The 22,030-nt window shown below is 42.6% G+C and overlaps 1 protein-coding gene across 2 annotated transcripts; it reads left to right on the forward strand.

Annotated features, from left to right (window-relative positions):
- Positions 1 to 8,768: 8,768 nt before the first annotated feature.
- csf3r (colony stimulating factor 3 receptor) lies at positions 8,769 to 21,899 on the forward strand. Of its 2 annotated transcripts, none has more exons than XM_030395215.1 (17): positions 8,769 to 8,920; positions 12,077 to 12,211; positions 13,013 to 13,096; positions 13,257 to 13,553; positions 14,592 to 14,724; positions 14,828 to 14,994; positions 16,065 to 16,234; positions 16,338 to 16,488; positions 16,781 to 16,863; positions 16,988 to 17,195; positions 18,676 to 18,864; positions 19,050 to 19,151; positions 19,543 to 19,689; positions 19,774 to 19,914; positions 20,022 to 20,118; positions 20,197 to 20,275; positions 21,183 to 21,899. In XM_030395215.1, the coding sequence occupies exons 3-17, from the start codon at positions 13,024 to 13,026 to the stop codon at positions 21,660 to 21,662; spliced, it is 2,517 nt and encodes an 838-aa protein (XP_030251075.1). In that variant the 5' UTR covers positions 8,769 to 8,920; positions 12,077 to 12,211; positions 13,013 to 13,023; the 3' UTR covers positions 21,663 to 21,899. The 2 variants fall into 2 exon arrangements, with proteins under 2 accessions (XP_030251075.1, XP_030251076.1); XM_030395216.1 differs by having other exon boundaries at positions 13,013 to 13,087; positions 21,183 to 21,662.
- The last annotated feature ends 131 nt before the right edge of the window (positions 21,900 to 22,030 follow it).

Consider the following 22,030-nt stretch of genomic DNA (forward strand, 5'->3'; position numbering starts at 1 on the left):
TATAAGTCTCAGTGCCTCTCTCTGCCTTTTCTGTTTTACCTCCTCCATCATGAATATCTCACTGAGGTCTGGATGTTACCATAGTGCCATCTGTTGGCTGTGACGGGTACATATCCCTTTTGGCTCACATGTGTTGTACACAGGTGCTGCTTAACAGAAGGTCAGCCTTTGACAAATCCCATAATCTGTTTACAATCTGTTGTTTGCGAGTACTACTAGTGGTTATGCTAATTCCTCCAAATAACCTTGGTCTTCCTGTGATGGCATGTTTCGCTGGTGGTCTGGCAGTTGTGATAGAGAAAATGAGATGTTAAAAGGCAGCCTTAGATTTCAAATGAAGGGGACCGTGAGCAAATATTGAATATTTATCCCCGTACACTCCCTTTCCAAAGGAGGTTGGGCACGGTGGATTCTCTAAGCGATATTAAATGAAGGGGAAAAAAGCTTTATGTCTACCCGCTCATTGGCTTTGACTCCCCACCGAAGGAGATCGGACTGTGTGGACCGGTAGGCAGGTAAGGTTATCCAATGATTGACCCCATCAATAAATCAATCAATCAATCAATCAGGAGCCAGAAAAGAGAGTAGGTTGCGAGCACTCATCCGGAACGTGAATAGGGAAATGAGCGACAGAACAAAGTAAAGCAATCAACTGTTTATGGGGGAGCGGGAAAGGGAAAGGCGGTCACGAGTGGCCATACATCACGCAGAATGTCAGGCTGAAGAGGAGGGCGTTCGGCGGCGACAGGCAGCCGGTTTTGAAGTCGAAGCGCAGGCCGCACATTTGGCGATGTGAGGGTATATCAAAAGCAAGAGGTGGAGCATGTCTTGCATGAATTGGTTTGATGTCACGAGTGTCACACGAGCCGCAAAGTGAAGTCCGTACTGTCACTGATTGCTACAAAGACTTTGTGGAAGCGCCGCGTATCCTTAAAAGTGGCAAGATTCAAGGTGCATGGGCTTCACTGTCTGTTTCTACAATCATTAGTATGTTACTCAACAAAGTTTCCTCACATGCAGAGGGCGTATTGTGTCTGCTCCAGTTCAAAGACTTAACTGCGCATGGCACTTGGCATTTAAAATTGATTCCGCCGCGACGCCCTGCAGTTGTTCGCCTCCTAACCCCTGGATCAATGACTTAATGAGCCCCTTGTACAATTTGAGTAAGGATAGCGAAAGTCAGAGAAGGTACAGAACAACTGTGTGTAAAAAACAACACGTGGGCAGCAACCACCTCAGATGAACCTGGAGTATCTTTAATACGGTGCATATTGCCAGCCAGTCTGTTAGCAAATGTGGCCACAAATAACTCTGACATCTGGTTGTGTCAGAATTTCCTCCCCTTTCGGCAGAGTTTAACTCAACTTTTTACACAGTGAGATAATTTTGTCTACAAATGCCACCGGAGCATGTTAACAGATAGGATTCAATTACACGAAGAGAGGGATTCAAAGTGTAACCATGTCAACCAGAAAATACAAGAACAGGCACTTGATTATCTCCACAGGGTGGACAGGAGCGAAGCTATACCAGCAAAATGCAGTGCAATCCACAAGACAGCCACTGGTGCCAAATATTGATCATTGTTATTAAAAAAACATGCGGGCGCTCAAAAGAGTTTCCTTACCAGTCACTTCTTCATGGTCCTCCTGAACACCTACTGAATTTATTCAGACTGTAGCGAGGCGTAGCTGTGTTCTTCCTTTTAACATTTTAACTCTAGAACAGTTCAGTTTTCTGGCAATTTGGGCTTTTGCCACTTTATGGCTAGTATGACATGCACAAGCTGAAGTGTGTGTGTGTGTGTGTGTGTGTGTGTGTGCATGTGCGTGTGTGTTAGAGGCTCTACGCTAAGACTATGTGCACTCTTATCGGACACTGTTTCATTTCAAATCAAAGTCTGTGAAATGATGATTCCCGCTTTTTCCCCCTTTGTACTATATTTTTTAGATGATTGTCTCGCAATTCTTCAAGTGTTTGCAGAACTGCTGTACCGTGGCGAACAGACCCTGGCGTCTACATGGAGGGTTTTTTGTTTAGGCGTTGAGGGGGTTTTAGTTTGGCTTTATGGTAATTTCCGAGGCTCCGTATCATTCTGTTACTGGTTTCAATAAATCACCGACACAAACCACTGTTTCATCCACCTGTAGGACGGAATAACAAAAATGTTTCTGTTCTCTTTGCCATTATAGTGTAAGGTGGCGAGGCTCTACAACAGACTCAAACCCACAGCTCCTTGACAGTGAACAAAAATTGAAAAGGTATCATTTGTTGCTCCGCTATTGTGCTCACGGAGTCTGTTCCTCGCTGCCTGCGCCACTATAGATTGTGCATTCAGGTTTTTCCTGCAAAGCTGCCGAGCCTGGGAAGCGAGAGTGCGTGTGTGCGTGCGTGTGTGTGTGTGTGTGTGTGTGTGTGTACCTGGCTGTGAGTCTATGCTCTTTATCATGTCTGCCACCTGAAAGCATTTATGCTGCCTGAGAAAACGCAGAGCCGCCGCTCATTCCTTCACAGCCCAGAACAATACTTTTGAGCCGTTTTAAAAATAAATAAATAAAAGCAATGAAACAGTGTACAGTGCCAAAACAGCTCTGTAGCCAAGTTAGCAGCTACATCGGGATCATTTAGAAATGAGCGGCAGAAAATAACCTACACACACTGTGGACCACCTCCGGTTCATGGTGGTCGTTTCAGTTTCTCACTGGATAAAGTTTTAAGTTGTCTGGTTTCTGCCGCTTCCCTGTGTGTGTGCTGGCATTTCTCCCCCCCAACAGAATTCGACGAAACAGTCCACAGACCGGTTTAGTTGTGGTGTCAGCCGGATCATTGTCCACAGACCAACACTCAGTAAAACTTTATGGAGCCTGCAGAGGAAGTTGTGCCGCTCAACTTGGTGTTTAGTGGCGCTTGTGGCACTCGTCCTGATGGCTTCAGGCAACAAAGTTTCACAAGTGTTTAATCAGAAATCAGCTGAGTGCCTTTAAAAGGTCGAACATTTGGATGAGAATGCTGTAAAGTGCCCACAGAGACAACACGTGCATTCTTCTTATCACGGCATTGCAACTCAGAACAGACACTAATTCGCAGACCTTTCTGTGGTGCGTTCAGGTGTTTGCTGGAAGTTTTAGTTAAATTTATTTGACAAAATGAGATCGTAAGAAGGGACATGTGATGCCACAAAAATTGGCTACATAAAGCCGCTGTGGAAGTGCCAGCAGTGTTCTTTCTAACAGCCAGCAGGGGCTGTTTCCTCGGGTTTCTAAAAGAAGTCCGGTTGTATGAAATCTTATGAGGAGAAATTCTTCTTCTCACTTGATTACCTCTGTCAACCGTTTCCTTATGTGATTATGGTCTCAACTTCTATTTCCAAGTCCTTTTTAATACCACATGATGGCTTTTATTGTAAAGAATGGTCCCATTTAGAGTAAAATAGACAATAAAGCAGGGTTTTAGGGCGTGGCTAGCTTGTGATTGACAAGTCACTCCCACAGCTTCTCCTCTGGGTAATCAGTCAGATCTATATAGAATATCCTCCCCAGCTCCACCCTCTCATCCAGGAATGGTCCCTTCTGGCTCCAAAAAAACCCCCAAGATGGCGACGACAGCCAACGTCCAACTCGAAGATTTAAAGCGGAAGTTGGTGGGTTTAAATTTAAAACACCCACCTCCAACCACTCCAAGGTTGTTGTGATAAATTCTAAGACCATTTTTCATCGTGATCCTTGATATGAAGTAGTCGAGAGCGCTGCCAACAAACCAACACAATGAATACTTCTATAAATAATAAACACCTAATCACTAAAGTCAAACTTCAGCTTCAACAACTTTTAACTAGGATGGTGAACTGGCATCACAAAACCTGAAAGAACAGGTGTCCATGTTGGTATTCTTGGCAAGTACAGGTCAGAAAGGGGTGATTTTTGCAGGTGTAAATGTGAGTTGATGTGTTAGTAAATGTTGGTACTGCTGTAAGTTGCAGTTGTGCAGCTCTTTTCTTCAAGGATAACCACCCCAAGCAGTTGGAATTGCTATTTGCCAACAAGTACCCTCGGGTTCAGGCCCAAAACGACTGAGTAATTTGTTCCGAGAGGTGGGAAAAAGGCTTTTGTCGCTTTGAAAATCTATTGTGTGATCGCACAAATAACAGCTGTAATTTTCACCGGTGTGCATCAGAAGTAAACTTAAGCTGCCACGATGTGCTGAAGCCTGCTTCCCTCAGTTTTCTGATATTTAACACAAAAAAAAAACAACCTAGAGAGCCCTGGAATCTGGAACAAAGTAGAGGCTGACAAAATACCTGTTAATTATAAACCTGCTTATTTTTCTATTCTTGTATTTCAGTAGCTCCTCGTCTTGGAGTCGTGACCCTCTGATGACTCCAGAGATAAATCTGACGGATCACTTAATGATGGACATAGATTGCTCCACACATCAACTTTTTTGCCATCTACTTGTGAAATACTGCAGACTCTCTCTTCTCCAGACAACTAAAAATCATACAAGTGAGTCACTCAAAATGTGTCTCTGGCAGACATTATTTCAAAAGGTCAGACGCCATAGCAGTTGTGAATCACCGCTCTGTGTCACGGTTGCAAAATCTAACCTTGTTTACCTTTCACACGTAGGCTTATTTGACTTTTCCTGCCATCGAAAGCGCCGCCACGTCCCCGAGTGTGTTACGCTGCACGTGTCGCAACACACACCTTTTTTTATAAAGCAACCTTTACGCAATCCCACCGAACGGTAGTTAATACAAACGTGAATTTGTGCTGGTGTGTTCGCCACCTGTGTGTGTGTGTGTGTGTGTTCCCTCCCTCCTCTCCTCTCCTCTCCTCTTCTCTCCTCTCTCCTCTTGTTGTCCCACACAGGGCTCTCAGTGAGCCCACTATAGCCTGCCACCACAACTGACCTGTAGTAAGGAGGAAATCAATAGTCAATTCCATTTTGCAGCCAGCGTGTGACAGGTACTAGATAGGAGTGGATTGGGTGCATGTAAGGAGCAGGAGCGTGAGTCAGAGCTGGTCTGACCCTCTCTCTCTCTCTCTCTCTCTCTCTCTCTCTCCTTTCTCCCAGTTGTTTTCTGTCTCGCTCGACCAAGCCGCCTCGCGGTGGCAACAGCACGAGTGCAGGACGCCACGCTCCCCTGTGCACCAACTCAGATGTACTGTATAAAATCACATTAAGCATCATCCAGTGTGAATGTCGTACATGACAGATCACTGTGATTACAGATGAATCAGAATCACTGTTGCACATGCGCTTAGTGCCACGAGGGGGTCTGACTGTTTTTAACTGATGCAGACAAATTACGTTTGTGTGAACTAAGTGCACGCGGCAGGATATGATGTCAAACGTGCTATGGTTGCGGCAGTGACGATTGAGGCAGTGACCTTCCACCTTCTACGTCGCCGCTCTTCGGGGACATATGGTACCTCCATCTGGGAGTTTTTGATAATGTGGGCTCGCTCGGAGCACATCTGAACTGTCACTGCGAACCACACACGGCCTCAGAAGTCGTTTTCAATTTTCGTCCAGAGCGAAGAATGTCATGAGTATTTTTTCCTCTCATGCCACCATGCAGCTGACGGTTTTCTTTCTTTAGACAATTATTACAGCTGCTATTGGATGGATTTTGGAATCAAATTCCAGAAAAAGTTCCCTGTTTGTTGCTCCGCTATTGTGCTCATTGTGCACAAAGCCACCACCTCCCAACGGAATAGAAATACAAGCCTTTATTGTCATTGTACAGAGCACAGCGAAACTCCTGATCAGTGCAGTAGAGGATGAAATACATATAAACATAAAAATATTACAGAGAAGAATGAAAACTCAAGAAACAGCCACAGTGTAAACAAACCAAATGAATAGCTACCTTTGGCTTTCTTGTGACTCTGTCCTCACATTCTAAATAAATAATTACAATTTCACCACATGCCCTTAGTGTGGTACCATCCCAAAGAAAATAAGGCAGTGATATCACACTTGATGCCTTGGAATCTGCCTTTTTTTTTTTAAATAATTGCTAAAATGCAGATGACAGTTTGTCGGGTCATGGAGGCCATGATCTGTAAAATACGTTTAAAAATCTTAAATTGAAACAACTTGTGACCTCAGAATCAAAATGTCAATACAAAAATGGTTTTGTAGAATGGTAACACCCCTTAAGAAATACTAATTGCTCCACTGTCGAACCAGCAGGTCTGGCATTTATAATTACAGCTGTGAGGCGGGTGTTGAATGCTTAATCGCACATAAACACCTCATACTCATTGTTCTGAGGTTTTTGGTTATATTTAATGTATTTTTTAAAAAAAACACGTTCAGGGCTCCTTAGGAAAACCAAAACAACATCTGCACTCTAATTTATAGTGCTGCTACACCCCGTTTACAGTAGATCGATTTGGGACTCGCTGGGTTGAGCGGCGGCGTAGGGTGGCGTTGTTTCGACGGGAGGCGATGGGCCTTCAAATATTTTTAGATTTGAATGGAAGCGCCTGTGATTAGCAGAAGCTGTGATTACGGCGGTGGTGATTGCAGTTAACTACAGTAATTCTCTGTATAATAGCAGATAGATATGAGAGGATATTTCCAGCGGTGACTAATGTGGGGTTTGTCACATCTCCTAATGTGAATAAGAATCTAAGGAGGAGACAGCGTTCTATTAAGTACAGTACAAGAGCCAGTAATCAAAACCTAGCCGAGCTTCATCAGCTCAACTTGGCTTCGGGGGCCCTCGGCTAATTTTACTGCTCAGTGAAACGTGGCATGTAATACCCAGTGGATGGAGAACACTTCGTTCATTACTGCTGATTAGGAAAAAAGATCAAGCAAAATATGTCAACGCATGATAACCAGTTAATGTATTTTTAATTAGAGGCTGCTTTCCCCCCTTTTCCTCCTGTTGATTCCTATTCAAAAACCTTCCACTGTGTACGTTTAATTCCTCCTCCAGTGGCCTCTTGATTAACAGTTAGTTTCTATTATGTTTTTTTTTTTTTTTTGTCTTTGAGGGGCGGGCGGAGTGACCGAACGGGGATGCAGCTGTTAGATTAAAAAGTTGAGTTGAGCTCGCCGTTTCGAAACGAGACCTCAGCCAGAGAATGATTTTACAATTTAATAAGCTAATAAACGTGATATGGCAAGTAGTTTCAAGTGCCCTTGGGGGGTCAAGGCACAGTTTACAATCCCATTTAAGAGCTTGTTCCATTACCGCGCCGACAAAAGGCCTCGGACAGGCCCGGAGCGGGAGATGGCTGCGATTTTGAGGCGGGCTCGGTGACACAGCAGATGTGCCGCCGCAAAGGTCGCGCTCGACACAGACGGGTCAGCCTGAACCAGACTTATTGCATTCTTCAGGAGGGCTCCCTGGAGTCGTGCTGTAGGGCATTTGACGGCCGCCATGTTAACACCTTTGTGGGAAAAGACCATCAAATTCCTTCATCCTCTGGTACAAGCTGAGGCCAGACACTTCACATGCTCAGAGATTCATTCGTTCAAATTGAGGTGTAACAACTCGGGCTGTGCGGGGATGATATTTATCCTTTACGCTGATGATGTTTAATAAATGTCTTTCGCGTGATACTTCGGCCCGATCCCAACGACGACAATAACAGACTCAGACTTTGAGGCGTGTTCCCGGGAAGTCTGCATGATGTGTTTGCAGTCATCCCGCTGTCATGAAGAAATAAATACAGAGGTTACGTGAAGCCCGAAAATGTTACATTTTAAATCCAGATGATGGCGCTCTTAAATATCTGATTAATTTTATTATTATACATGCATGATATCTTCTCCTCTAACTGATTCTCTACTTAAACCACTCAGTTCAAACAACAAAAGAGAAATAAGGTTTTGAAACCTCATGGACCTTTTTTCCTGGCCGCTCTCACTGAATATGTTTCTGTTTGTGTACATTTGTACAAATTTCATAATTTAAAGCATAAAACAAAAAGTAAAAAAAAACCACAAGGTGAAGTGAGATGTCGGAAACTGCCATCTCATTTCTGTGTACACGATTTCGCACTCCTCGCAGCTTCTCTCACTCAAACACTCGCCGGCTGACATGAACACGGGATCGGGCCTCGCCGTCCTGAGGCAGCAATCTTACCTGAAGGCAACCCAAACAAACGTGGAGGACAGTGAACGTGACACAGAACTGATTGATTCCAAATAGGAGAATGACTCTGAACAGCCAAGACAAAACAAGGAGCTCTTACCTAAAAGAGGGGGACATTTTTACCTTTCCTTTTATATTTATTCATTAATATTTGTGACATGCTTAATTGAATATTTGCACAAAGGTTCTGAATAAAAGGAGGTAAATCATCAAATATGTGTACAGAGTGTGAGTACTATTTACTTGTCATTTGCATGTAATTCAAAATCCCGTGAAATAGGCCTACCTATATGGTTATTTCATAAAAACTACGTACTCCTTAAATGTACAGACTCTGTGCTAAATTGTAATATGTGTTGTTATCTGGATATATATCCTATATTGGGATATTTTGGTCATACCTAACTGCCCTCGTAATGACAATTAACAGTCCATCAACAATCACAAAGGTGTTGTGACTATAAATAAATGTCCCCTGTAAAGAATGATTGCGTTAGTGCCACATTTGGTTGTTTTTAATTGAACTATTCACCCTCCTTTCTTTCTTTTCGAGAAATTGAACACCCCGCATTTCTTTCCCAGAACTGGGCCCCATCAGTCATGCGTTTCTTCCTGAAAATAGTGAAGTTTCACAAATTCAAAACAAGGACGTTGCTGCTGCTGCTGCTGCTGCCGTGGCTGCTTGGCTAACACTCACATATGTCCTCCAATCTGAGCTGCTTTGAGCCACACCGTTTCATCTAGTAGCTATCAGTGCTGATGAGAGCCTCTCGTCTTTCTGGGTCCGCTGCAGCTGCCTGTGTGGTGAGTGGCAAGCCCCTCTGATGGCTCTCCTTTATCTTCACATCAAGAGATTTGCCGGTCCTTTCATTTTTTGGTACTTGTGCCAGATTGAAAAGGGAAACTTCACAAAACTTGTATCTGGATGACACGGGTTCAGGCCGGAGAGATGCAATCCTGGTCCAACTCATGGACCGCTCCACTTGATTTTATTTAAAACACTCGCTTAATCATTTTTTATTTTTTTTTAAATGTTGCTGCTCTGTATTGTGCTTGTGTCTCTCATCGTCCTTTGTAGTTTCCTGTCTGTTAATGCCAGTACATGAACAAACTACAGATGTAGAGGACATGAAAATGCTACAGATGCGGAGGATCTTTAAATGTGTTTAAAGAGGAGGATAAGATTAGATCATCCATTTTTTTGAACAGTAAAGCTACTTGAAGTTTTAAGCTCCAACTGTGTCTAATTAAAATGTATCAAAGAGGTTTAAAAGGAAATTTTAGAAAACATATGGCACTGTTTTTTTTTTTTTTTTCAGCTTCATCAATCACTATCAATCAATCATTTTGTGAGTTTCGTCAGCTGTTGTGTCATTGTGACATTCTTCCAAATGGTGACCTTGTAGCTATGGACGTGATGTTAGCATATTGAAGCTATGGAAAACATGTTTTTGTTCTGGCCGTCCTCGAAGATAAAAGAGGATGTGAAACCGATTTCATTCCTCCTTTTTTAGTTTCGTGGACTTTTACAACTGCTGACACAGGGGGTCACTTGGTCCGAGCTTGAAGGAACATCTGTGATGTCTACGTGTCCGAATTCAAAGAAATGTACCTTCTTAAATGCTTTTCTAAATTCCTTATTGTCCTTATGAGGCAAAGTTCTTTGTGTGAGAAGTGGGACCAAGAAAGGGGAAACAGTGGCGTGTTTGTCATTGCTCTTCGTGTCGAGGATGTTGCCAAATCATGAAAGTGGGCGTTTGGCAACCTCCAACAGCAACGGGAAAGGAAACATACGGTGGCCATAGCAAGATTGCCACTGAGACCCCGCTGAGGCACATAAATGGATCCAGTCATTAGGAACACAATTGGGCAAAAACGCTGAAAACAGATATTTATACTGTGTCAAATTGTGTTTGTTGACAAAAAATACACTCCAGATTTTTAACAGCACATCTCTCCCTCCCTCGCCGTCTCGTTCCCTCCACTGGCTTTTATTCAGAGCCGCGGGAAATTACCTCTTAGTAGTGCGCAGAAATTCTCAAAAGGGAAAGCAGCGGAGGGAAAATGGAGGTCTTTATGCAAGCAGCTGATAAGAAAACAGTGAGGAATCCCATTTCTCTCGCATCGCTCCTACACAGACTTTCTCCAAATAGCAGGTTACCGCCGACCGAACGCGGCGATCTGACTGAGCTTGAGTGATAGTTACGAATTATTAAAGTAACACCTCCTCGTCTGATGAGGTCGCCTGCAATTTGACAGTCCAGGCATTAAATTTCAGCCCCGAGGAGTCGCTTCAGACCGAGAAAAAAACACTTGGAAGCGAAATTAATGGAAATCTCAGAACAAATCATCTCAATTTGTTCCTTTTTTTCGCTTTTGAAAACATAAGGTGAAGCCTGTTGATAAAAAAAAAAAAAAATAAAAGATAGATGATGCCAACTTGTTTTGGCACTGAGGAAGTGAAAAAAAAAAAAAAAAGGCTTCAGATTTTTCACAGTTTCTCACCCAGATTCAGTGAGGGAGAGACCGAGAACCGGGTGTCACGAGACCACAGGAAAGTTTCTCAACCCATTGCGGTCTCAGTTACTGGCTTTGTTGTGCGCTCTACGTATGGTTGTGTGCTCACATGTACCAGTGTGCGTGTGTGTGTGCGTGTGTGTGAGTGTGTGCGAAATGTATCTCTGGTGGAGAAGGGTAAACGAGTCATCCGCCACACTGTCAGCAAACACATGAGAACTTTCCTCCCTGCTGACTTCTTGGCAGCATTTATTAACTCCCATGAGTTGGAAGAATGTGTTCAACCTCATAATTCAGCCTGACCTAAACATGCACCTGAACTATGGGACCCCCTACCTGATGCTTTAGGTGATACAAGCTCTCTGAACAATTTTTTAACAACTAATGAAAACTTCTTTTGTCAACATTTATTCTTACCTTTTCCATTTTTTATTGTTTTATTGTTTTGATTTGCCTTTTTTTTTGTATTGTAAAGCACTTTAAGCTAAACCAGCTGTATGACGGGTGCTATAAGAAGTAAAGGTTTTTATTATGATTATTGAATCAATTCATAAATGTGAGCTCATTCCATATATGAAATTGCACTTCTGATGTTAGAATTGACACGTTCTACCCGTTATCCTCGCTTGTTATGCCATTAATCAGCTGTCACTCAAGATTACTTTCATCATCAATTTCTGCGATGATTGTTTTAGCAGTCGTTTATTATAAATCATAAGTGTGTATTTATCTTTAGTAAATCTACAAATAACCGTAACCCTTCGCTGTTTAGAACCAGGAACCAGAAGAAAAATCACTGAGTTGAATGTTTTGATCTTAGCAAAGAGTGTAGATGTTTCGTTTGGAAAAATGAGTTGTGAAATTTGAAATAAACACCTGCAAACACCTGCACCTGCATAACCCTAACCCTAACCCTAACCCTAAACACCTGCATATCTGCGGTTTATCACGCCAAATGATAAAACACGTGTGCCAGATTCATGTCCTGCTTCGTGTCAGTATAACATGTTACGGTGACGACAGGAGCATGACTTGTGCCTACAAGTCTTTCATATGTTCAACATATAGTAAATCATTTATTATGATGTCATCAAACATTCATGGAGAGCAACGGTCGAGATGAAAAGATCTCGCTGAGTGCTTCAGTCTCTTATACTGAGAATATCGGTGTTTCAGGAGCAAATTAACATGTCTCATGTATGAATTATGACGCCATTACTTATCTCTTCTACATCTAAGGAAGACAAGATGAGCGGTGATCTTTTCTGAAGCCCAAGATTTGTTTCCACATGTGTAGGCTGGGAAAGGGAAATCCAAACTTGTCATGTATTTAGTTTAGTTTCAACACTGTGTGATGTGTGGTTCAAATGATGGACGGCTTGCAATATATTACTGGTTTTAAAATCTGCTCTTTTTCATTTATCTTGTGTTTGTTTTTTTCAGAGGACAGTGGTCTTCTTTTCACTTCTGGACGACAGACATGATGAGCCTCTGTATGCTGTGAAGGCATGCCTGTGCCCCCTTATTGCTGCTCCATGAGCCAGGAGTGAATCTTAAACCTCTCGCGGTCGTGTAATGGTGAGTATTAGAATAAACAAAAAGTCCTCGAAAAATTCATTTTCCATAACACCTGCGCTTGTGGTGCGAGGTCCCAACTGAGTCTGGAATTTAAGAGGGCGGGCTGTTGACTTAATATCAGAAGTGCAATATGCCGGAGAGGTTGCTCCCATCTGCTCAACTCTCGAGCTCTTCTTCCGCTCAGTGTGTACATCACCAATCAGCTACGGAGGACCGGCAATTACAACAATTTCCTGTCTGTTCAGAGGGAGTTTTATCCCTCTGATAGAATGATACAGGGGGAGACGTGTTTATTTCATCTGCAGAGAGTTTAAAATTTGATTTTGCAACAGCCAGCAGAGCTTTGAATGTCACATCCTGTGTGTAGTCACGTTGCGTAAATGTGGACCCAAGCTGGCACGGTGTTTATGCATTCAGCGTGTCGGTGTTTTGCGGTTTTTGTTCTGCACATGCTCTAACGCAGACAACACCGCACACTCCTCTCCGCTATTGTGTCAGGCAAACGGCGGATGCATTCTCCGGCTGTCTGTTTATATTGAAATATTATGTATTATGGGGATCGCACTCTTGCTCACATCAGGCGGCCGTCCCAAGCACTCCAAAAAGGGGGGGGGGGGGGGGGGGGGGGGGGGGGGGGGATGATGATGATGATGTGTTTTGAAGCAACTAAGCGTTATCAACTGTCAACAGCTCACCTCACACAATGAAGCGTGTCGCCGGGGGAAGGAGCGGCAATACAAATATTTGTTTTTGATAGGCCGTGAGAGTTTGTAATTTGAGAATAATGCATTTTCCTAACAGGTTTTATCGTCATGATATCCACACGGGTGTCAGTGATTGTCATGCTGGTGGCGCTGGTGAATGGAGCCAGAAACGGTGAGCCGGGTAATAGCACATCTCAAATGAAAAATACCTTATAAAGACAATTGTTATTACACAGTTTTCTTCCTTTCGCCTCGGAGATTCTGTCCGAACAGAACACGAGGCTTTTTTTTTTACATCAGTAATCATTTATAAATGACTGGAAATGTATTCTCATTGTTAGAGGACGACATACAGCCGTGCGCAAAGCTCAATACATCCAGCTCTGTGGTGCCCCTGGGGTCACCTGTGACGGCCACCTGCGTCATCAGAGAGGACTGCCCTGCTTTCGTCGGACAGGACGTCCACATAGAGTGGCGCCTCGAGGATCGCCTCCTCCCCAGCATCCCCGCGGCCAATCAGAGCAGCAGGGTGTCCGAGGTGGTAATACCGAGCTTCAATCACACCAGGGCGTCCCTCACCTGCTGTGTCCAGGCCTCTCCCGCTCAGGTCTTAGGAGGAGTGGAGATCAGAGCCGGATGTGAGAAAGGATTTCAATTCTCTCGTGCATGTTTTTAATCAAATCAGGGTTGTCTTTATGGCTCCTTTACGTCCCAACAGTCCAAACCAAAACAGAAAACAATGACACGTTTGAGAAAAGAGGAACATTCAATGTGTTGGGTTGAGCAAACAAAATGTGGAAATAAAACTTCATTACTGAACATCTTGATTAGCTTAAAAAGGTGCTGGTAACATTTTTTGTCCACCCATCGAAGACATCTGGCCTATTTTAATGTTCATATACCGTCGATGGATACGTGTGTTCGAAGCAGAATAGATCGAAACGTCACGGCAAGAGACAAGCTGCACTTTTTCAGTTTCCAGATTTTCTTTGCAGATTCAGTTCGTTGAGGAAACTATTTTGAAAAAAACTGCAAATATATTCACAGAAAACTAAAGTAAAGTTAGATATTTAATTTTAAAGTTTTCCTCCCATGTATTTGTTACTGCACTTCCACTTTGAGGAAGAAATTCTAATCACAAGAGAAAAGTGAATTATCAAGTGATATTTTCATGCCTTAACTAACTAAATAAACAAACTCTTTTCTTTTTCATAACTGAATAAATAAACTGACCTTAAAGCACAACGCAGTTTCATACTGATTTACTTTGTTTACATTTGGCGGACCCTGCCACATTTCTAGCTTCAAACAGTGTTCTGGGGACCTTATTTTCCTCTGAGAACAGCTTGTTTATTCAGTTATAGCACAAAAAGTTTGTATTATTACATCATTAATATTGTAACTAGTATAATTCTGAGTTTGAATTTCTTCTCCAAAACTATGTAGTGCCCCTTTAATACAAAGTTTAATACACAGATTTCAATCATAAGCCAAACCCTGTGTTAGAAACTGCAGATTAATTCCATATGATGCAAACATGCTGGTCCGGTGTAACTTTGAACCTGACTTTGCAACTCCAGTGGAAAAACATGGGTGTAAATAATGAACAAAGAGCACTTTCAACTTTCAGCAACTCCACAAAAAAACCCTCCTCAACTTTTTTCTTTTATCTCCAGATCCACCAGAAGCGCCACAAAACCTCAGCTGTCAGACAAACCTCACCTACCCCAACACCCTGACCTGCAGCTGGGACCCGGGGCAGCAGGAAACCCACCTGCTCACAGAGTACACCCTCCACACCGAGATATGGTAATTCCCTTTACCAGAAAGCCAAGGTCAAAAGTGTCATTTACAAAATATGTCTTAGTGGTTTCACAACAGCGTTTCCCACGTTATGATTTCAACATTTCAGGGATCTAAACAAGAACTACAGCTACAAGCTGCTTCCGGGAGTCCATCGCTATACCATCCCTCGCTCTGACTTCGTCCTGTTCTCAGAAATGAAAATATGCGTGAAGGCGGTGAATGAACTCGGAGAAGCGACCTCAGTACCCATCACTATGGAACCCATCAGTGCAGGTGAGAAATCAAGAAAACTGTTTTTATCGTGGACATGAAGTAACTTCCATTAAAATGCAACTGAGCAGCCACTTTCCTGAATATAATAAGATTTGTTAATTGCCCTGAACTCAACAAGAATGGTTTACTGGTCTTGGGGAGTATTACCCATCAGCTCCTTGAAGTCATATACATTCCCTCAGATGATGCCCCCTTGAGTCAGCTTGGGTTGTAGCGGAGGTAACCAGCTCCTCATCTCTGCTCAAGGCTAGTATCTCAAAGCTACATACGCTACATTGACGGAGGTCAAAGTTCAAGTTGCATGGTGGGTAATGTAGGCATGTAATAATGCGTGCACAAAATGAAATCTTTTTTAAAATCAGCTGTGAGTCCGACAGTGTTACAGGAGTGCAATGGTTTTTTAGTCCAACCTTCTATTATCATTTAATAATGCACAGGGCCAGAGTGTGTCCCTCTCACGTAGCACCATCAAATTTCATTAAAAAAGCTCAGAATTAGTCTTTTCAACACATAAATATTACAACCTTTTGAAAACCCAGAAGATCTTGCCAACAGACCTGACTGTTGCGTTCAAGGTATCTCCAGAGTTGTTGTCCTTCTAACCACCTGGATGAAAAAAAACTACATACACGGCATAATAGAAGATGTTTTAAGTTTTACCAATTTGCAACATATATTTTGTCCCTTGTACAGAAAAATTACGATACAATGCAACATCAATATGGATGTAAATATAACCACCTCAATTGATAAAGCTTTTTAATTTTGTTTCAGTCGAATGAGGATTGATGTCCACTGTGTCTGTTTGGATCTGGAAATGGTGTACATGCAAAATAGCACAAAAATGTGTTTAATTTTGTAGGCAAGGGCATATTCATGAAATACATTCAGACCAGCTTTAAGTGTTGTTAAATCACCATTTGGATTTATCAAAGATCCTTGAGTGTTTTTTTTTTCAGAAAAATAAACTGCTGCTGGAATGGCAACACGTGAGAAACAAAAGCTTGAGTTAAATCTTGGGTGAACTTTAAATGAATAAAGACATCCAAGTTACTGCTTTTTTATTTCAGCTAAATTCGACCCACCAGCGATTACGAAGCTCGAAGCGGTGCCTAAGAAGAACGGCTGCCTAAAACTGAGCTGGCGGTTATCTCAGCACCAGTCCTGGATGCGTAGCTGCCGTCTGAACTTGGAAGTCCGTCTTAAGACTGCTGACAGCAGCGAATGGAGTGACCATCCAGTGAGTACACGTCATTCCAGATATAAGCGACCGTACAGTATTATGACCTGCTAGAAGATTGTAGTCTGTGTGCCAGGAGTCATATCTGTGTGGGTTGTGTTAGATCCTGGTGAGCTGGATAAGACCGAGCAGACCCGTGGACCAGTGTCGTCTACTCCATGGGACTCAGTATCTGGCCCAGATTAGAGTCAGATACCATCAGAGCCCCTGGAGTGAATGGAGCAGCAACCAGTCTGGAGTCACCTTGGAGAGCGGTGGGGCTGAGATCAATTCAGTGACACAATCAGTCACTCTAACATTTTCCAATCTATTGCCTTTTCTTCCATTTCCTGGTCTTTTCAATATATGCTAATGTCATGTTCTACATCTCCCATTGCTTTGCTCTATAGCACAGGCTGAATTGATGTATTGAGTTCAGCCGCACACTCTGACAGTGAATCCATAGACCTGTCTTGTGTAGAAAAGTTGTATTTTTTTTAAATGGTGAGAAGAAAAGTGCAGGCCTCTGCCAAGCTGCCAACCTGACAGCTGTCTCTTCCTCTTCAGCTCCCGCTGGACGTCTCGACTGGTGGATGAAGGTATCAGAGGATCACCTGCAAAAACAACTCGGCATACACTTGTTCTGGAAGGTAACACTCATCACACATGCTTGTTTGACACCTGTCACAGGCTGGTGTATCTTCTTATACGACTATGGTTGAGAGTGTGGGAGGTTCAACCTTTAAAATAACTTCTTACCTTTTTTTTTTGTAGCCATCGAAACAATTCCGTGCCAACAGCCGAAATGTGTCGTATGTTGTCTCGGCCCAAAAACTGCCAGGTGAAAAGGGGAAGGTGTGCTCTACGACAGAGAAATACTGTACTTTCCAGGCTCCCAGGAGGGCAAATAAAGTGTATCTGAGCGCTGTGAATGCGGCAGGGAGGTCCACCCCCACTGAAGTTCGGATTCTCCTACCTAAAGGTAAAAATTGACACGCTTAAACCTACTTAGACAGGTTTAGAAAATGGCTCAGGTGCGATCGTTAGAAGAGTGGGATGAACGATGTTTATTGGTTCGATAAATTATTGGGAAACGTGTGACGGTATCTGTGAAATCACAGGCAATAAATGGTGTCAATAACGTGAAGCCAAATTACTTTAGTTTCCTAAAAAAAGCGCAGCGCTGATGCTCCGGCACAGCAGGTGGCAGCATGTTCCTCTAAAGCTGGTTTGCAACGCGCCACGGAGAAGAAGAACAAGCACAGAACACTGTTGTCACGCTCATGACGTCACACTGCTGCACCTGGGTGGAGCCATATAGACATTTTATACGGTTTTAGAGGAAGACAACACAACTTTAATTTGCAATACATGTTCCACAGTGCAGGGAAAATGTCTACGACTTTTAACATAAGATATCTACTCGAGCTAGCAAGATTAAATCATCCACTTCTGCTCACTGTGTCTTAGGATGTCTTGCCATCAGGTGTGTGCAAACTACAGGTTAGAAACTTCTTTATAAAATGCAAAAATGTGTAATCATTCGTAACATTATTGATAGCGGCCATGAGAAGTAGGTCATTATCAGTTATTGGTATCGGCTGAAGACAAATCCCTATCGTGCATACCTAGGTCCAATTTGTATAATTTAGCAGCATCCACTGGTGAGGTTGCAGATATCAAGCAGCGAAATAAATGATGAAATGTATCAACATATTGAGTTCGCTGGAATAATCAATTGAGCCGTTTTAATGTGTCTTAATTGCAAATTAGTGTGTGGCAACTAGAGAGAGCAAGAGAACAGAGGGAATTAAATAGTTTGCTGAAGGTAATGGATGATTTACTGAAATGATTAGTAAAAGTCAAAGATAAACTGTTAAAATAGAACAACAAAAGTAGTGGATAAATGGTTTCCAGCTTTTGCAATTCCCAAACAGTTAAATTGTATTTAAAAAATGTAATTTCCACTTTTATATCCACTTGTAAATAATTAATACTTAAAGCTGCAACAAGGATCTTTCATATTGTTGATTCTGGCGGCCCCTGTGGCTGAAAACAGAACGACCCCCGCCTCCTATAGTAAAAGTAAACTTAGTTTTATCCTTAGTTATTGTCCTCTTTCTTTTAATTAATTAAATCTTTTAAATGAGTGCCTTATTCAATCAGAATAAGTCAGAATCCAACCAATTAACATGCAAGAATGCCTAAAATAACTAGTCATCTCACTTATTGTCTTTTTTGCTTTTGTAGGTCAGAAGAGGCATCAGTATTGAATTAGGACTGTGTCATAACGTGTAAAAAGTTCCCTAAAGCAGGTTTACATAACATCTAGTTTGAAATTAATTCAAATGAACACATCTGGAACATGTGTGTGTTATGATGAAGGGGTACCTGAGATCATCTGACAGGCCTGTGGGGGGTTACGTCTTATAAAAACCTGTTGTTGTGTCTTGTGTCTGTAGCTCGTGCGGTGATATCAGACGTCTCCGCCGTTCCGCATGATAACAGATCCCTGCTGGTCCGGTGGAGCAGCCTGGACTCTTCCGGTCTCACTGGTTTTGTGGTGGTTTGGACACCTCTGTTAGACAGTGACCTCTCTCTCACACAGTTCGAAATAACAGCCAGAAACCAGACCAGCCTTCTTATCACAGGTATTCTTTATAGTATTTGTAAAGCAGGCTTTCAGCTCCGTGCCCTTATTATTTGACTTCATCTCTTACCACGATAATTCCCTCTCATGCAACGTCTTCTTCTTTCCTGCTCACGACCTGGCTGTACACACTGTTAGGAGCTTACGGGCGCTGATTCATTCTAACCTCTTCACTCTCATCAATAGGCAGCTTTGAGCCCTACAAGCCCTATGGGATCTCTGTGTATCCAAGGTTTAAGGATGGGATAGGCCTTCCTCAGACTGCTAATGCCTACTCGAGACAAAAGGGTAAGTCACCAAAGACATGAAGAGGATCGCACAAAGAGCAGGCAGAGGTGCGAGAGCTCGGGACTTAACTTTGAAGAAGTGGTAAAAGAGTTTGCCGGGGGTGAAAAAAATGTATTGTGCAATCTATTAGAAACAGCTGATCCATGATGGAATAATGCCATCTTGTGGATAGACATGAATAATTATATTTGCTGGCTTAAAGGTCTCACATCATGTCAAGTCACTTTTACTATTATAGCTCAATATCACAAACTAAAAATGTGCCTCAGGGGGGGGGTTTATGGTGTGTACAGCACACAACAACCTCTAATTTTAGACCCCTCGAATTTTATGAGCATAATAGCCCCCCTATGGTCGCATTAATCACTCACGATGGCATTTCCTTTTAAAGCGCCATCCATGGTTCCAAAAATACGAGTTAAAAAGACCTGGCAGTTGCGCATTGAGCTCACCTGGGATGAACTGCCGCTAGACCAACAGAACGGGATCATTCAGAGCTACAAGGTCTTCTACCGGAACGAAAACGGACCCGTAAGCGGTAGGTAAAAGGCCGAAAATTAACCGTTCTTACATGTATCTGTCTTGCACTTGATGCCATCTGATGTCTGACTTTTCCCTTCAGTTGTGAACGCCGATCCAGAGGAGAGGAGGGTGGTCCTGAAAGACCTCAGCACTGAGTCTCCGTATGAAGCTTTTTTGATGGTTAGCACATCTGGTGGGAGCCTGAACGGGTCAACGATTCATTTTGGAATCGAGCCTTTAGGTTGGTATCATCATTTAGCTTTCCTTGAAGTAAGACAGAGGGATGAACAAAGTGTGTATTCCCCACAGGAGATCATTTATTCAGAGTGCGTGTTTCTCTCTTCTTAGATGCGGTTTCAGTTGTGATGATTGTGACAGCCTCTGGTGTTGCACTGTCGTTGCTGATTATCGTCACAGTGATGACTTGTTTCTCGAACCACAGACGGTAAGATCATCGCCACATCGTCTCTCTACACTGTGATGTATTTCTTTTTTCTTAAAACATTTTTCTTTCTTTTTGCAGGCTGAAGGGGCGTTTCTGGCCAGCTGTTCCAGATCCGGCTAATAGCAGCATCAAGAGATGGACGTCACAATCAACACAGGTGTGGAGAATTAACCTGTTCGAGATAGAATGCTTTTATGCAATAACCCCCTTTAAGTCACAGCTGCAATAATCAGTATTTTTATATCCACAGTGCATCAAATCACCAGTGGTATGCAAGTAAAATGAGTAATCAGCTACTAGTTACTCCTCTCAAAGTGTATTTGCATTACTTTAAAATGTCAATCATCTTATAAATGTACACATTACTATATAATTTGTTGCAGTGTGGGACAACTGTCCATATTTATCTGTTATTGTCCCCATTTTCACTGCATAGACAGGAGTTACTTATACTACCGACCACCAGAGGGCAGAAACAACCAGCGTTCCTACCTGAACGCTATGCTTGTGCTGTCTTGTGCTGATGCTGGATGTGCATATTAGCCAAGCTTTGCTAAAGTAGTTAAATGTTAGGTTAACCCACGGATGAAAATGTGGTCATTATCTGTGTATTATCTAAGTTTCGTAGCCCACAAAACATTTCTTGAGCTTCACAGCGTGAACCAGCGTTTCGGTATTCTCCTGGGGCGACGGTCGATGGGGACTGGTTTTAAAAGACAATAAAACAACAGGAAAGAAAACATAAAATGACTCAATGCAGCTCATCCGGCATAACTCAAGTCTCTAGAAGGCCCAAGATGCCACATTAATTTGAAAAGACATTATTTATACCCTCCAGAAATGTTTTGTGGACTACGAAAACTTCCCCTGACTTTCCATTCAGATTTAACAATTAAATTTTGGGGTGGACCTTAAATTAATATCTGTTTAGTTTATGATAGAAAAAAACAATCCAAATTTCAAAATATCACTTATTGGTCTTACTAATAATCATTATTGGTCAAACCCTAAATTGTCATTTACGAATTCAAAACATTGATGCCTAATTTATTTTCCTTTTTCAGGATACCCATCTTGGCTCAGACAGTGAGGAGCCCAATCCGATGTACCTGTCCCACCTCAGCTTCCTAGACCTGCCTGTGAAGCCAGGTAAAGAGGACGATGACCCATGGTTGAGCAATGCAGAGGACACGAGCGACCTGGGAGAGTCCATCTGTGGTTCACCCTTCACCCCTGGCTACTCTGGTTCGAACAGCGACTCCGTCACTTACTCCACTGTGATCTTCAACGGTCCATGCAGCAGCCCTACGGCTAAAACACCACACGTGTATCTGCGCTCTGAGTCCACGCAGCCCCTCTTGGAGTCTGAAGAATCCTTCACTCCAAAGTGCTACCAGAACATGGCAACGGGTGGGATGACAAAGGGGCAATGTTTTTTTGGGCCGTGCGATGATTGTGTGCCAGAAGAAGCAGCGGATCCTCCCATTCTGTGGAATGACTTTCCTTTTCTCCGAGCATTAGCCATGAATGATGAAAAAGACTAAAAGTACTTTGCTGATTTTAAGAGTAAACGCTTTGAAAGATGTTCATGTAGATCTGAGGGTTTTTTTTGTAATGAGCCAATTGTAAGAAGTTGATCCTGCACAGCTGTAAAAACTTGCTAGATTCAATCCTAAAATCAGTCTGATATGAAATGATTATGATGCCCATGCTTTTTCTGTTATATGTACCACACTTTGTAGATATGTCACCTCTTTAAAAAATAAACTTTTTTAACTACAGAAAAAAATTGTTGAAGATTATTTGTGAACTCTCTCAAAAGTACTATATTTCTGTTTTGTTTGACGAACAAATATCAGTCATCTCCCACAGCCTCTAAATTTGGTATGTAACTTTTATGCTTTCCTAAAAA

The sequence above is a fragment of the Sparus aurata genome, chromosome 17 (genome assembly GCF_900880675.1).
Source record: "Sparus aurata chromosome 17, fSpaAur1.1, whole genome shotgun sequence".
NCBI lineage: Eukaryota > Metazoa > Chordata > Actinopteri > Spariformes > Sparidae > Sparus > Sparus aurata.

What these genes read in the sequence shown, in the direction of transcription:
- csf3r (XM_030395215.1), top strand. Translation starts at nt 13,024, where the DNA reads ATGATATCCACACGGGTGTCAGTGATTGTCATGCTGGTGGCGCTGGTG. An exon ending in TGCCTACTCGAGACAAAAGG is followed by an intron (nt 19,152 to 19,542) that starts GTAAGTCACCAA and finishes TTCCTTTTAAAG; the next exon opens with CGCCATCCATGGTTCCAAAA. An exon ending in GGACGTCACAATCAACACAG is followed by an intron (nt 20,276 to 21,182) that starts GTGTGGAGAATT and finishes TTCCTTTTTCAG; the next exon opens with GATACCCATCTTGGCTCAGA.